A 14,800-nucleotide genomic window follows, 5' to 3' on the forward strand; every position below is an offset into this window, starting at 1 on the left:
CCAAGAGTTGAAGACCTGTTAGCTACCCTCACCTGGCTTGGCCCATCTGCCAAGATGGTTTACTGGGGTGTGGCTGCTGTGTGTGTTACAGTTGCTTGGAGCCACAAGTGAGAGCTGAGTGCCAGGTGGAGACCAAAGGTGAAAATCTGTCCTCTGGTATTGGCTAAATGCCAAATACGGTTTGTGCATTTTTCTAAGAGGTCTTTTGGACACTTAGAAGTGCAGTTCCCCCTGAGTTCTCCTTAGTGATGGTGTACCTAGCAGAATAGCAGCATCCCACCTCAGATTCTGCTCATCAGTTTTCAGGTAAAATAGTTGTGGCACATTAATACTTTCCAGAGTTATTTTCTTGCTTTTTGGATAAGTTTGCTGAGAGGGCGGAAGAGGCACTGTCCCCAGAAGCTGGATGAAGCAGCCATGATGGGGCCAGATCCCATTTCAGTGCAGTTCGATGAGCAGGTGCTTTCCTTAACAAGCAGAGCCACAATTCATAGCAATCACACTCTTGATGTTACATAAATGGACTGAAGTCTGCTGGCCAAAGTGGACTGCAAATCCTGGAGGGGATCCAGACCCTGAACCCTACTGTTCCTGCCATAGACGAGCTGTCTGAACGATTCCTGCTGCACCAGGGAATTCATATGCTTGAGAAAAAAGCCTTCGCAAAAAGAGGCCAGCTCTGGGGCATTATGGATCTGTAAAGACAAAGGGATGCTGTAATAAATAGATTTTAGGCAGCTGTCAATTATCCTCTCTTTCCCGCCTCTCCTCCCTTCCTCCAAAGACAGGTTCATCCTGATAGCAAATGCCTGAGAGCGTCTTAACCCTGTAGTTAAAGAGTGCCTTTTCTATTGTGTGTGTGCCTGCATGCATGCACACACATTCTATGCAGCTATTCCATGGGGACATTGGTTAAAATGTGCCCTCTTTCTAACCCTCTTATGTTCCCCTGCTGCTTGTTGAACCAAAGTTAAGGAACTCTTAAAGGGAATGAGCAGCTGGTCCATGAAACTGCCAGGTTGATACAGGTAGTCCTTATTTAGTGACTGCCTCATTTAGCAGTCGTTCACAGTTACAATGGTGATGAACAAGTAACTTTATGACCAATCCTCACATTTATGACCTTCACAGGTCTGTAAAGCAAAGGAAAGCTGAAGTAAGATCATAAGTACAGTCATGGTTTCACTTAGCAACCACTTCGCTTAACAACCTAGTTGCTGGTCCCAATTGTGGTTGCTAAACAAAGACTACTTGTACCTGTTTGGTTATGTGAGGATGCAACTAATGTGGGACAACCCTGGCAGAATAAAGATGGGTTCCAGAGAGTACACAGTATTAGAGCCAAACAAATTCTAGGCATATAAGATGGGTCTTAGGAAGACAAGGAATTACTGAAATAGACACAAATGGGAGAGGTGGTTCCCAGGCCTGGGTTCTTCATATTCAGCCGCCACCCACCGGATTGTTTGTTTATCATGTCGTAATACTTGGCTCCACCTATGGACAGGGGAATCTTTTCTAATGCTGCCTTCCTATAGGACCTCTTTTACTGGTTTCCAGCTTCTGATGCATATAAAGAGGTTCTTCCAATCCCTCTTCTATGATCTGAAATCTTACACATGGAAGGTGATGAGAACTTCATCCTTACCTTGGCATATTTATAGATGTGGACACAGCTTTCAGCATTGATGGTCTGAGCACACAGTATCTCACAGTGGCGCTGAAGGCCCTCCAGCTGGAATAAACTTGCTGCTGAGAGCAACTAGCAGGGTGAGGGAGAAGGCGTTATTTGAACATTCTACTCATTCTAGTGATTTGTAGTATCTCTATGTCACCCCTGAGCTGAAGTCCTCTGGGTGATGTGCAAAAAAAAATCATTAAAATGTAAACACTTTAAAAAGGAAAAATATCAGAGTTCATTAGAAAAAATAATAAATGGACCTTTAGAACTAAAAGTCTTTGCCAGGAATCAAAGAAAATGCAGAGTAGGCCTCACTGTCTTATTTATCCCAATCTCACTTGCAGCCATATCAATTTTGGGGACTGTTTCAAAAGCTGTCTTTGCACAATATCTTTTGTCCTGATTAATCAGTTCAAACTGTGAAAATGCATCTGAGTCACAAAGACCCACCAGTGACAATGCTGGATTAAGTAGTACCCCCCGAATTGCACACTTTTTTTCAGAATAATCTGAATGCTTAACTGAGGGATAAAATATCCACTAATAATGCCGCTATCTGAAGTCTCTGTTCAAAGATAGTCATGAGTGACAGAAAAGTAAAACTATGTAAAACCAAACAAAAAACTTTTAATTTAATAAATTATTTTTTTTCCTAGTAAGATTGAGCTGGCCTATCATTTGTCTTCCTTAACTTTAAGCCACAGCATTAATAATTCAGCATGTCCCAAGATCTGATTTGTGTTTGTGTGTGTGTGTGTGTGTGTGTGTGTGTGTGTGAGAGAGAGAGAGAGAGAGAGAGAGAGAGAGAGAGAGAGAGAAAGTTTTTCATACTTGGATGGGAAGCTTTCTATATGATAACATACAGTCTCCTTCAGATCGTCAAATCCTGATTATGTCCATGTGTATGCATGCATACAAAAATGTGGATGGGGTTTGTCATTGCCACCTTCTGAGATATATTTTCAGCTTTCCAGTGCAGCCCTATGATTTTTGAATGGTCTTCCATGTAAGTACCTGCATACTTCTATTATAGTCCATAGTCCTTAGTTTTTCAAGATCAGCAAAAGCTAGCTAGGTGCTGCAAGTTATTAAAACATTACCTTCAGTCTGAAGGGCTACTATCAATATTCTAGCCACCTGTTTTTTGGTACTGTGTAGAACAGTTCCAATCTTCCTACGAGCATAGCAAATTTCTCACTGCAACTATTAATCTCCACAGATACTTAAAAGGTACTGCCATGGTGTGAAGGCTGTACTTTGTGTATGTGAAACTCTGCAGTGTAACTAAACTCTTCCAGCTGTTAACTATGTTGTTCAACCACATGTCCCAAGGCCTCGCCATCTACATTTACGTGACTGACTCAGATGTCTCATCCTTGTTTCAACCTCAACATGACCAAGACCAAACTTCCTATCTTTTCTCAAGGTTATTTCTACTTGATTATTCCAAATATCTGTGATTAGCATTACTTGTAGCCTTGGTGCTTATCTTTAACCCCTCTCCTTTGCTCTTCACATTTTACAAGACTGCAACAGTCCTCCCATTAACCTCAAAGCTGTCAGCTAGAGCTTTGATCATTCCTCTTTTTTCTTGACTACTGCTACTTTCTTCTTTTTGATGTCCCCAACACAGTTCAGCATTGCAGGCTGTTCAAACAAGTCAACATTTCCATTACTCATCAAAATGAATGCCTGGCTTGAAATAACAATTTTTGGAGAACAGCAAGTTGGAGAAAGCTGACATGGACTAGGAACTATATTCATTCATACATCAATTTATATCCTGCTTTTCTGCACAGAGGGGCTTTCTGGGCATACAATGAACCCAAGTTGTTTATTCAATCTACATTTCTGAAAATTTATTTATCAAATTTTGTCACCGACCATCTCCCTCATAAGAGGGACTCAGCCTAGAGTATTTTAATCACTTTTCCATCAGTCAAGGCCATTTTTGTGCTGTTTTGGTTTGAAAATGGATTGGATGAACAATTCTAACTCTAGAATTCATTTGCTGAATGGTGTAGACCAGTGTTCCTGCAATTAGCACCAGTTCTGTAATGAAGGTACGTTAGTCATAGGCCAAAAATCAATGAGAGGCACATGCTCACCTCTAGGGTATCAGCTATGGGAATTTCCATTGCTTCTGTTCCTCCATAATATAAATACTGCATCAGCATCTGAAAGAAGAAGAAATGTAAAGCACTTAGGAAGTCTGTAGTCTCACCTAGCAGTTTCACCCCTCATACAGAAACCTTCCACTGCTGAAATGAAAGCAAGTGCAACATGTGGCATTAATCTTCACATAAACTCTTTAAAGATGAACCCTAATAGTGGACAGATCTGGCTTGAAAAGTCTGGTGCAAACCTAACAAACACTGTGTAATGGTTGCCTATTCTAAAACACCATCAGACTCATGAGTAGGAATTCAAAGATATCTGATTTATTAAAGAATAGTATGCAGGATCACAGAGAAAGCTGAGAATGATGAAAGCGCACCAAATTCAAACTAAAAACCCTCAGTGCAAATGAAATCCCTCCCCCCGTAGAACCTTCTCAAGTTCACAATCCCAGGTGCTCCTAACGGTTTCTGATGGTCTGCGGGAAAAGTCCTGGAGCAGAGAACATAACCCAAACACGTTCCATTGTACTGATTTCACATACCGAGCTTGGTACAAGGTCTCACAGCAGCTCCCTCCCAAACAGAAACGCGCGTCAGCGCCATGGCATGTGAAACGTTACGATGTATACACTACATTGAATCAGTGAACATGACACACTGGTCAGCACAATCCTAAGCTGCTTCTGCCTTCCACTAGTTCATTGCAACGTAACTGCAGCTATATAACCCAAATGCCAAAAAATATTTGATTGAGGGCTGAGAAAACAGAAAGCAAACCAACTGATTCTTTTGTCAGTGCTAAATACTATCACTTCTAGGCTTCCAATTTTCTAGTTTTTACGTATTTTCAGCTTGGTCTGTAAAAATGGATCTAGAGAGCAGAATATGCTGCTGAGTATTGGATTTCACTGATCTATTTTTTTCTTTCCATGTCAAAGTCAGCTTTATTTTCTTTATTGTCTTTTGACAATACCCCACATCCTGGGTTATTTATATATTTAAAAATATTCCACATCAAGTTTTGGTTTTTGTTTTTTTTTTTACAAGAGAGCCTCATAAGCCTTAAATTGCTTAAGTGGATTTAATACAAAGCCAGCAAGATTCCTTGCTTTATTCATATTTAATTTGTTTAACAGAGCATGAAATTATGCCTGGCAAGCTGTGGTTTTGATCCATGGAATATACTTTTGCTAAATAAGATAACTATTCTTCATTATGTGCTTGCATTTTATGAACACATATAATGGAAAAAATGAACTTTGTGTAGATCTGGTCTATCTGATAAAAAAATATGGCAGGATTTTTGTTGTTGTTGTGGCCCCATACCATGGACATAAGCATAAACCATTTTCTTCAGTCAGAGTTAATAATTGCTTTCTTATAGTGCAGATCTGCTCAGTATCAGAAGATAAATGTTTTCAAAACCACAGTTCCACATTTCAGTGTTGGACAATGGAAAGGATAAAATGTGAACTTTTCTTTGAAACCTACCTTGAAGATATTGTATCTCATATCACTAATTTCCACAGTCTTACTGCCTTGGCTGTCTTGTCCTGTTTTTTTGGTCATCAGTGTCTTAAATCTGTGAAAACAAGCAGAGGTTTTCACAGGAGATTTTAAAGGTTTATTTGCTTGGATTACGTTTTAGCTGATGAAGTAAAAATGCCTTCTCACCCACCCCACCTCACTCCACTCCATTCTTTGAATTCTGAGGATCATCAGCCTTCTTAGAAGAAGATTCATGGCAAGCAAAAAAAAACAAACCAGTGGGTACTCTTTTAACTTACTGAATAATCCTGTCTGATTCTGACTACCTCACATAGAAAACCAGTCTTTGCTAGCTTCACGCATAAGAAAGAAGTTGCAGGAATCCAGTTCAGATTTAATTTGAAACTAGGCTGAGAAACAGGAAGCAGGGAGTATGACTATATGATTTCCCAGCACTGGGCACATAAAACCTGGGTTTGTAGTTAACTACACTAAAACAACACTGTAATTTTTCCCCCTTGGCCATATTAACATCTATGGCAATAATTTTACATGGCGACCATATATATTTATTTTGTATTGTTTTAATTGTTTTATGTTTTTATGATTGTACGCCTCCCAGAGTCACTTGTTGAGATGGGCGGCTATAGAAATCAAATCACATCACATCACATCACATCAATCAGATCAATAAATAAATGTGTTGTGCTGCTGTAAAACTCTTTTGTGCTACTACTCCAAGAGTGAAATTCTAAACACACCAGAACGAACATTGTTGTAACCTTGCTTAAATTTTGGATTGTACCAAGCCATAATCCCTACATTTTCACATTTTTGTTGTTTCATAACGGTGCAACTGAAGCTTACAGCTATTGGCAGCAATCCAAACAGGCTAGCTGAGATGGGATAACTACAAAAAGATTTTCTCTGCTCACATAGCATCACAGTCATTATATCAGTCTAAGCTTAGTAAAGGGACCCCAAAATCATTTGTGCCTCTAGCAATAGGATCAAGGAGGACACCAAAGTATGAATCTGATATTCAATAGGAGTGAAGCCCTCTTCAAACCAGGCTGAAATGGTTTGGTGGAACACGAACAGCAATATTCTAAGAACATCTTAATTTGATCAGGATCAAGTTTCAATTTATTGGTCCTCATCCTACGTATCATCTCATTCAAACACCCGCTGCCTACATCTGCATGAAATAAAAGGGAGAGGCAGGGCTAGGTGCCATCTGCATATTAATTTGACTTCAGTCCCCATACTCAAATAGTATCTCTTGGTTTATTGGAAATGAGGAACAGCATGAAGAATAGTTAAAGCAGAATCCTAGGAAATTCCATAGCACAACCGCAGTCATCTACCAGCATCAGACAGCCTAATCTTGAAGGGACCACAGTCCAAGGTAATGAGACTAACAGAAAATAACCAATATCACATAATATACCCCACTTCTTTCAGCACGGTTCATCTCCTTGCTGTTGACCAAAGCACTATCTAACAGAAACCCACACCAAAAGTACAAATAAAATGAAACATCCACAGGATCCTGATCAGCAATCACTCACACTGTCATGGAACTGCTACAGGAACTGCTTATAATATCACATCTTCTGTGCTGGGTAGGTTTATTTAGGAGTGACTAGATGACTTCACATTTCAAAAAGGCAGTATCTCTTTTTCTCAAGGAGGAATTTACAAAGCCCAAGACAGAGATGAATTTCCCCTTTCTATTACACTTAAAAAGCCAAGAGGGGCAAGATTAAGCATGTGGGAGGTCACTTAGACTTAGCCAATGCTTTGTTCACATTCAATGCTTTGTTCACATTCTCAAATTTCAGTTGCTGGAGTGCTTCCAGTAATAACTATGTAGGTAGATATGAGTATTTCCATAAAAGGAAGGACATTTAGTGTGGACCTTAGTTAAAATGGATATAAACAAGTTTATCTTTCAAATATCTCACAGAGATGTCAAAAGGAACTACAGAGTATTCTACCACTTCTTGATGAGAGCCAGAATGCAGCAGGTTTCTAAGTCCATGGATAACACTGATAAACTAACATAAACAGTGGTAACAAAGAACTCCTAAAGTCAATCAAATACAGTATATTGTTAATACAACTTTAAAAAAGCAAACTTTTTAATTAACACATGGCAGTCACCTCTAGCCTTCCATGTTTCTGTCTGGAAGCAGTGGCAGAAGTTCCTTCTTATCTATTCTGAGTTTGTCGACATTGTAAATCTCTTCTCCAGCCACACAGGAATGGCTTCCATGATGTGGACTCACTCTTAACTATTGTCAGTTAAGGACCTGGTTCTAAGCCTACTCCTCTACTGCCTCTGCTATTTGGAATTTGGGACTGGATTGTGATTGTTGTATACAGTACTGAGATGGCATTCATTGTAGACAACCTTTGGAAGGACTGGGATGGGGGTGGTGCATTTATCCTAGCCTTCCTTGATCTCTCAGTGGCTTTTGATGCCATTAGTTATGGTATCCTTCTAGACTGGCTTTGAGGGTTTAGAGGGGGAGACATGGTGTTGAGACAGTTCTCCTTCCTCCATAGGCTGTTCAAGTCAGTGTTCATGGGGGGAGAGATCTAGCCCAAGGGTCCTGCTTCACACGGTTTCTCAGAACTCTACTCTCTTTTTGCTCCTATTTAACATCTGCAAGCAACTTCTCAACCTCAACCTTTCCTTACTGTTTGCATGATTCAGTCAATGCTCCAAGTACCACTCGCTGAGGGAGAAACTCACCTATTTGAAGCAGTAACCAAGAGAACTTTATGTGCATAAAACAGTTTTCCTTCCACTTGAAATGTCACATCAGACATATCTTTGTTATTTAGAAAGTGAGGATCTGCATAGGAGAAAGAAAAAAGGGAAGTTTAATTATGTTTCACTATAGAAAAACACAATAAAAAAACCAGTATCCACACAGCAATTGCTGACTGAAGGTTAGCCATGTTACCTAGACGGGCTGGCAGTGTCTTTCTGATTTCAGGAATACTAGGAATGGGGCTGCTTCCATAGCAGTGAGTAAAGATAGCTGCAAGATGCTGGTTGATTGAGTCATTCTGTGAATAGGCAAGTTAAAGAAACATATTATTCTGCTATAGTACACAGAGGAAAGCAAAGATAAGACATTTGAATTAATTTCTTTGCCAAGAATGAATGCAATACTCACACAGAGGGGAGAAAATACACGCACGCACACACATGTCCATACACATACACAGACACACAGAGACAGCTAAGAATCTCTTATAAATAAGAAATAAAGTTAACTGAGCTGGATTTTCTGAAGTGTTTGCCACTTTTGTCACATTCTAATCTCTGCAAAGAAATAATTGCTAATACAAGAGCAGGATTGAGCTAGAAACCAACAAAACCATATTTATTTTCGTAAAAGTGGTATTGAGATTTTTTTATATAAATGGAATACACTAAATTGTAAATTGCATGTACAGTTTTGTGACTGGAAAAAGAAAGGGAGAATTAAAAATATTTCTAACATGGGTGTGTGTGAATTTATGAATGAAAGCCTTTACTGAATATCCACTCACTACAGATGATCTAAGTTATTATTAGAATGAAGGCTTCTGCCACAAAAGAGACTTCTATGAGAGCGTTTCCTTCTGGTCCCTGTCAGTATTACCAGTAAACAAGCATAAATAAATATAACTAGGGTGAGTGAAACATCTAGAACTAATTGTGGTTTTCCAACAGCTTAAACTCTTTTTCATTAGGCCAGAATTTTAAGAGCTTATTGTAAGTATCTTGTCAAAATGACTAAGATGGGAAGGCCCTACCCTTTCCTGAAATCATCTGTTTCCCAAAAGGTAGACTGGTGAAGCTAAAAGGATGGGAATGTTTCAAGAACTTAAGTACAAAGCAAAAGTGAGCTTGAGTTTCAAAACACAACCCATTCTTTTAAAACCAGCTCTCTGCTTTCACACCCATTTTCTAGAAGGACAACTAATAAGGCCAAACATACTAATCTGTTGGCCAGGAATATAACAAAGTCTGCAGCTGCCTTTTTGTTCTTATTTTCTCCAGAATAAGGACCCAGTGAGATTACTGTATACACATGCAGGAAACTTTAATCCAGATAGTGTCTTTACTGTAACTGCCTTAATTTTCTTCCAGCTTGTGGTTGTGGACTGTGAGATAGTTCAGCCCTTTGAATCCTCCTCCCACATTTGTGCCTGAACTATCTTTTCAGTGTCAAAAATAACCAGCTTTGAAGGTTGATCAAGGAGGAGGGGGACATCTAATGGATTTCCACCTCTGAGTGCTTTCAACCTCAGAAGAAGAAGGTCAACCAATCCAATTGCTGTGTGGATGCTAAAAAAAGAAATAGGAAGTACAGGCAATAAGAGTAAGTGACTCCTGCCAATTGGTATCTTTGGGGTCTTCCCTAGTAATCCAGTGCCAGGAGATGCCTTTCTTCATATAGTGCATTATTGGCATATCTTGCCCAGGTCAAAGATCACCAAAATCATGTTAAGTGTGTGAGATCTCCATATTTCTGCATCCAGAATGATGTTATGAAAGGGGGATAGGGAGTTGAACGGATGCTTATAGTTTTAGAATGGCAAATGGCTTACTTTACTGGTTCTGAGGATTTCAAACATTAGCTTCAATCCATCATTCACTAGCTCTTCATTGTATTCTTCTTCTTTAATGGTGACAAATTCCCGTAAGAGGTTCTGTACCACTGAGTAACGAGACTGATAAAAAGCTGTTCGGAGTGACTCAATCCATACATGCAGTTTCCACGGGATTCCTGGAACCATTCCAAAACGAAGGGGAAATACAACTTCATTAATAAGTGTAGACAGATAACTGTTTTTAAAAAATGCAGGTAAGAGGCAAATACACACCCTGGATCAAATCAGATGGTTGCTTTTAATGTCCTAATCTCGCTAGAAGCTTATTTACAGAGTATGACACAGAGTGAAACCTCTTCCTTGTCCTGCAATACTAGGAGGCCTAATACTTCCAGATAGGTATGTAAGAGATGTGATTCCCTTTTTAGGATTACTATGAAAAATAACAGAACTTAACAGGATTAAGAATCTGCTTTTGTTTTATCTTTATGTGCATGGATGCCATTCTCTGATAATGGTTCCCACACTGCTTTCACCATGAAACTACCCATACAAATGATCAGGATGGATTGTATGGTTATTTATCTCCATTGCCACAAATCTCCTAATGAATAGGTATCTCCAGTGCTGCACACAAGTATGCGGCCCATCCTAATTACGTAGGAAGAATTTGAAGAAATTTCCAGGCATGGTCCTGGAACAACTCCAAGACTATTCCAATCATAGCACAGAATTAGCAGGAATTACTCAAGGTCAGATAACACATTACTTTAAACAACATAGTTACTTCTTCTTTTCTTTTTTAACAGTTTGGAGGTATACACGTGACTTCCTAAGAAAGGAGGTAGGTCGATTTAATCCTACTTTCTTCAACTGCTATTTAGGTACTCTTCTGTCCCTGCTTCTGAATATCCCAAATCTAGCTGGTAGGCTGTACAGTACCACTGAATGCAGAGTAAAAGAATATTAGCAGTGCTCATATTTTCTTATGAAGAATCATCTACAGGAAGTCACTCGGTCTTCCCCAACCCAAGAGCCTGAAGTGTACTGGACTTTGTAAAACCCAACACATCTGGTTCAAGTTTATGGAAGTTCATCTCCAACACATCTGAAGGGCATATGCTAGATTAACTGGAGCAATATTCTAACCAGAATATAGTTAGATTCCTTATCCCTAGCCACAATTCTAACTCAAGAGAAGAATCATCACAAAGTAATGCTACCACAGAACAATACTGGTGAAACAAAGAATCAGGAAAAACATCTGCTTCTCTAACCATGAGACAACAATCAGAACTAAAATGTTTCTACTGCTTCTTCACCTTGTCAGCAAAAGTGAAAGGTGGATAAATAACTCCTATTTTTAAAATGAGAAATTGCAAGAATGCTATATAGCTTTTTTCATACAACAAGAATAAAGATTAGAATTCAGATGCTGTTGTTTCTTTTTAAACATAATTTCAATTCTAAGGATCAAACTCAAAGCAGGGCAGAACTTCTATACAGGTTTGAAAGTTGTAGAGGAAGGAAAAGAAATTCAATCATATATGGCTTGTTACCAAATGACCCATTTTACATAGCTATTTAAATGACAGATCTGGTCTTTGTCTCTGCTTAGCCCAATATTCTTAAACTAATGTTTTCAAACTTAATTTAAAAAGATCATGCACTGGACTGCATCTCATTTAAAGCACAAGAAACATTTGAGCTGATCATATGCCCTAATAATGAGACAGCTCTTTCATTTTAATGTTCATCTAAAGCATTTTCAAAATCTCCAACCTCCTCCTTAAGGAGAAAGACTGAAGCTATCCAAAGTTTTAAGAACCAATTTTCCAGCACTTAAGAGGACTGATGCACATGTGGCTGAGTGTTTCTTAATAGTCAATCTTGATTTCAGGAAGATGGTATCAGTGCCAAAGCTAAAGTTTTTTTTTCCAAAGCATTATCCTATTACTGAAGTTATTTCACCAATAATGTATATTTTGCAGCACAGAGCTACAGCATTAATTCAGTATAATAAAACTGGTTCTTCAGCTTTTTCCAAACATTGTACCTGGAATGAATTAGAGCTGCAGCTAGAATTTTACAACATACAACTTTTTAATTGTTTTTTTTTTTTTGCTTGAATCATATTAGAGACAGATGTAAAATTATTTATGTCTAAGTGTAAATACTAAATGCTAGTATTTTATTTATTGTTCTTTTAAAGCAAACTACAACAAATATTAAAGGTTGAGAGATATTTGTTGATAATATTTTTATTTTTCCTAGGTAAAATAAAAGCCATGACCAGAGGACCCTGCTTTCTATTTCAGGAAGTAAAATAATAATGATATACCTGGAATACATTACAGCAGGATTTTTAAAACTGTGTTTGATGGGGTTTCATAAGGGAGGAGGATGAGGATGGCTCACTTGACTGCAGCTAAGAAAGTTGCTCAGTTGCACTCCAGCTGTGCAAGTCCTTTGGATTTGACTGAGATATGATCTAGCATGGTTACTTGGGAAGAAGTTGAACCAATGGTCCTGAAGAAGTGGACAAGGCCCTCAGGGCCATGAGTATTAAATCCATGTCCCTTCTACTTGGCTAAGGCTTCCCAGGAGACAACATGTGGTTGGATCCAGGTGATGGTAAATGCATCCTTGAGGAAGGGGATGGTTCCTTTGGTTTTTAAAGAGGTAGTAGTTCATCCCCTCTTCAAGAAACAACCCTTGGATTCAATAGTATTAGACAGTTTTCATCCAGTCTCCAATTTCCCCATTTTAAAGAAGGTTGTTGAGAAGTGGTTGGTTTGCAGCTCTAAATAATCTGAAGGAAACAGATTTTTTGGACCCTATTGTAGCGTTTAAAATCATAACATAATGGATCCCATTGCAGGATTTAAAACCATAACATAGTACTGAGATGGCACTGATCACACTTGTAGATTAACTTAATCAGGACTGAGATGGGGGTGTTGCATCCATCTTAGCCTTCCTTGGTCTCTCCGTAGCTTTTGGTACCATTATTCATGGTATCCTTCTGGACTGGCTTTGAGGGTTAGAAGTGGGAGACATGGTATCACAGTGGTTCCTTCCTCCATGGTTAGTTCCAGTCAGTATTAGCAGGGGGAAGAGATCTAGTCTGAGACCCCTGCTTTGTGGGGTTCCTCAGTGCTTTATTCTTTCTCTGCTCCTATTTAACATCTACATGAAACCATTGGATGAGTTCATTTGTTGGTATGGTTTCAGGTAGCATCAGTATCCTGATGATACCCAGTTATATGTCTTTATCCTGGGACACTCAAGGATGCTGTTAAGGTTCTTTTCCAGTGCCTGGAGGCTGTGGATGTCTGGAAGGGGAAGAACAGACTTTGGCTTAACCCAAAGAAGACTGGCTGTGGGTTTTGGGGTCACCCAGCTAAGGAGACAGTCTATCATTAGTTCTGGATGATTTACACTTTCCCAGACAGAACTGGTATACAATTTGGGGAACCTCTTGGAAAAGAAGGTAACAGCTGTGGCCAAGGGAGGCTTTGAACAAATCTATCTTGTATGCCAATGGATCAAAAAACCCTGCCTTGATCACCTCCTGTCTGGACTATTGCTGTGTGTTCTATGTGAGGGTGCGCTTGAAGACCATCTGGAAGCCCACTTTGTCCAGAATGCAGGGGCACAGGTAGTTACCGCTACTTTGCATGTGCACTGGCTCCCAATAAACTACCATGTGCTATTCAAGGAGCTAGTTATCACCTGTAAAGCCCTTAATGGCACAGGGCTGGGTTATCTGTGGGACCACCTGTCTTCAATTGTCTCTGCTTGCCCTATAAGCTCCAGCAGAGTAGTCATGCTTCTGTATCACCTAGTGGGACCTACAAAGTGTGTTGTCTATGTCCTAGCAACTGCCCTGTGAAAAAGCATTCCCATAGAGTTTTTAATGGCCCTGACTTTATTGGCTTTCTGTAAGGCCCTGAAAACCTAACCCCCCCCCACCCAGGCATTGGTCTAGAATATTAGATGAGGCCATCCAGAAATGAAATAACTGGAATGGGAATATGGTTGGTCTAGATTATCCTATACTGGATGTTGGTTTATTTTGTTTTTGGCTTGTTTTTATGCTTTTAACCATATGTAAGCCACGCAGTGTTGCTGTTGGGGGTTGAGCAGCCATATAATTATAATTTTAGGTAAACATTCCCATGGATTAGTCCTCAAGCAAATCCTATCAAAATGTCCATGTCGTGCCACTAATTCTGAGTCAGATGCGTGTACAACAAAGCTCTATAATACAGGCATTCTTGCTAGTCTTGTTTTTCAAGTTTTTAATGCCAGATCTTGTCTGCAGAAACTCGGACAGTCATTGGCGGGAGCAAAGAGACACAGAAGCCTCCTCTTTGCTGCCATTTAGTAGTTGTCTGAAGTTTTGCAACCCAGATCTGGTAGCCCTCTAAAATATATTCAGCATTTAAAAAAAAATATACACACACAAGTGGCTTATGGAAGCAAGGCTTCCACACCTTACGCAATAAAGAGACTCAAGCAAATCTTTCTGTGAAAAAATGAAAATCTTACCGAGTACTCTCAACTCCATTGTGATATCAACGTAACCATGCTCGGCACTGTAATACATGGCCTCCTGTAAAGCTTTCATTCTGGTTTTGCACACCTTAACTTGGCCCTCGTTAGAGCTTCCTTGGCTGGAAGTATCGCTTTCCACACCCTCTGCTAAAATCTCTTCCAGTGACAGAACATCTCCCTTTGATTGCTGGGGTTGGGTCAACAGCTTGCGCAGAACATTTCTGTAAAATAAAAGCAAGAGGCGTGGCATATGGATCTGGAAAGTATGAGCTAATTCCAGTTTACTCTGGTAGTTTGGTTAGTAAATCCCTATGCCCACAAAAATAATGTTGAA

General features: G+C 39.4%; 1 protein-coding gene across 1 annotated transcript in view; it reads right to left on the minus strand.

Moving 5' to 3' along the window:
• The window catches only part of ABTB2 (ankyrin repeat and BTB domain containing 2), a 153,908-nt gene continuing 139,108 nt past the window's right edge, over positions 1 to 14,800 (minus strand). The window contains exons 10-17 of the mRNA XM_063289608.1: positions 14,461 to 14,687; positions 9,904 to 10,082; positions 8,265 to 8,370; positions 8,051 to 8,153; positions 5,293 to 5,383; positions 3,790 to 3,858; positions 1,649 to 1,762; positions 1 to 695 (exon numbers count right to left, since the gene is read on the minus strand). Coding sequence (XP_063145678.1) covers positions 498 to 695; positions 1,649 to 1,762; positions 3,790 to 3,858; positions 5,293 to 5,383; positions 8,051 to 8,153; positions 8,265 to 8,370; positions 9,904 to 10,082; positions 14,461 to 14,687 — 1,087 coding nt within the window. The 3' untranslated portion in view covers positions 1 to 497. The remainder of the gene's footprint in view (positions 696 to 1,648; positions 1,763 to 3,789; positions 3,859 to 5,292; positions 5,384 to 8,050; positions 8,154 to 8,264; positions 8,371 to 9,903; positions 10,083 to 14,460; positions 14,688 to 14,800) is intronic.

This window comes from Candoia aspera, chromosome 1 (genome assembly GCF_035149785.1).
Source record: "Candoia aspera isolate rCanAsp1 chromosome 1, rCanAsp1.hap2, whole genome shotgun sequence".
NCBI classification, from domain to species: Eukaryota; Metazoa; Chordata; class Lepidosauria; order Squamata; family Boidae; genus Candoia; species Candoia aspera.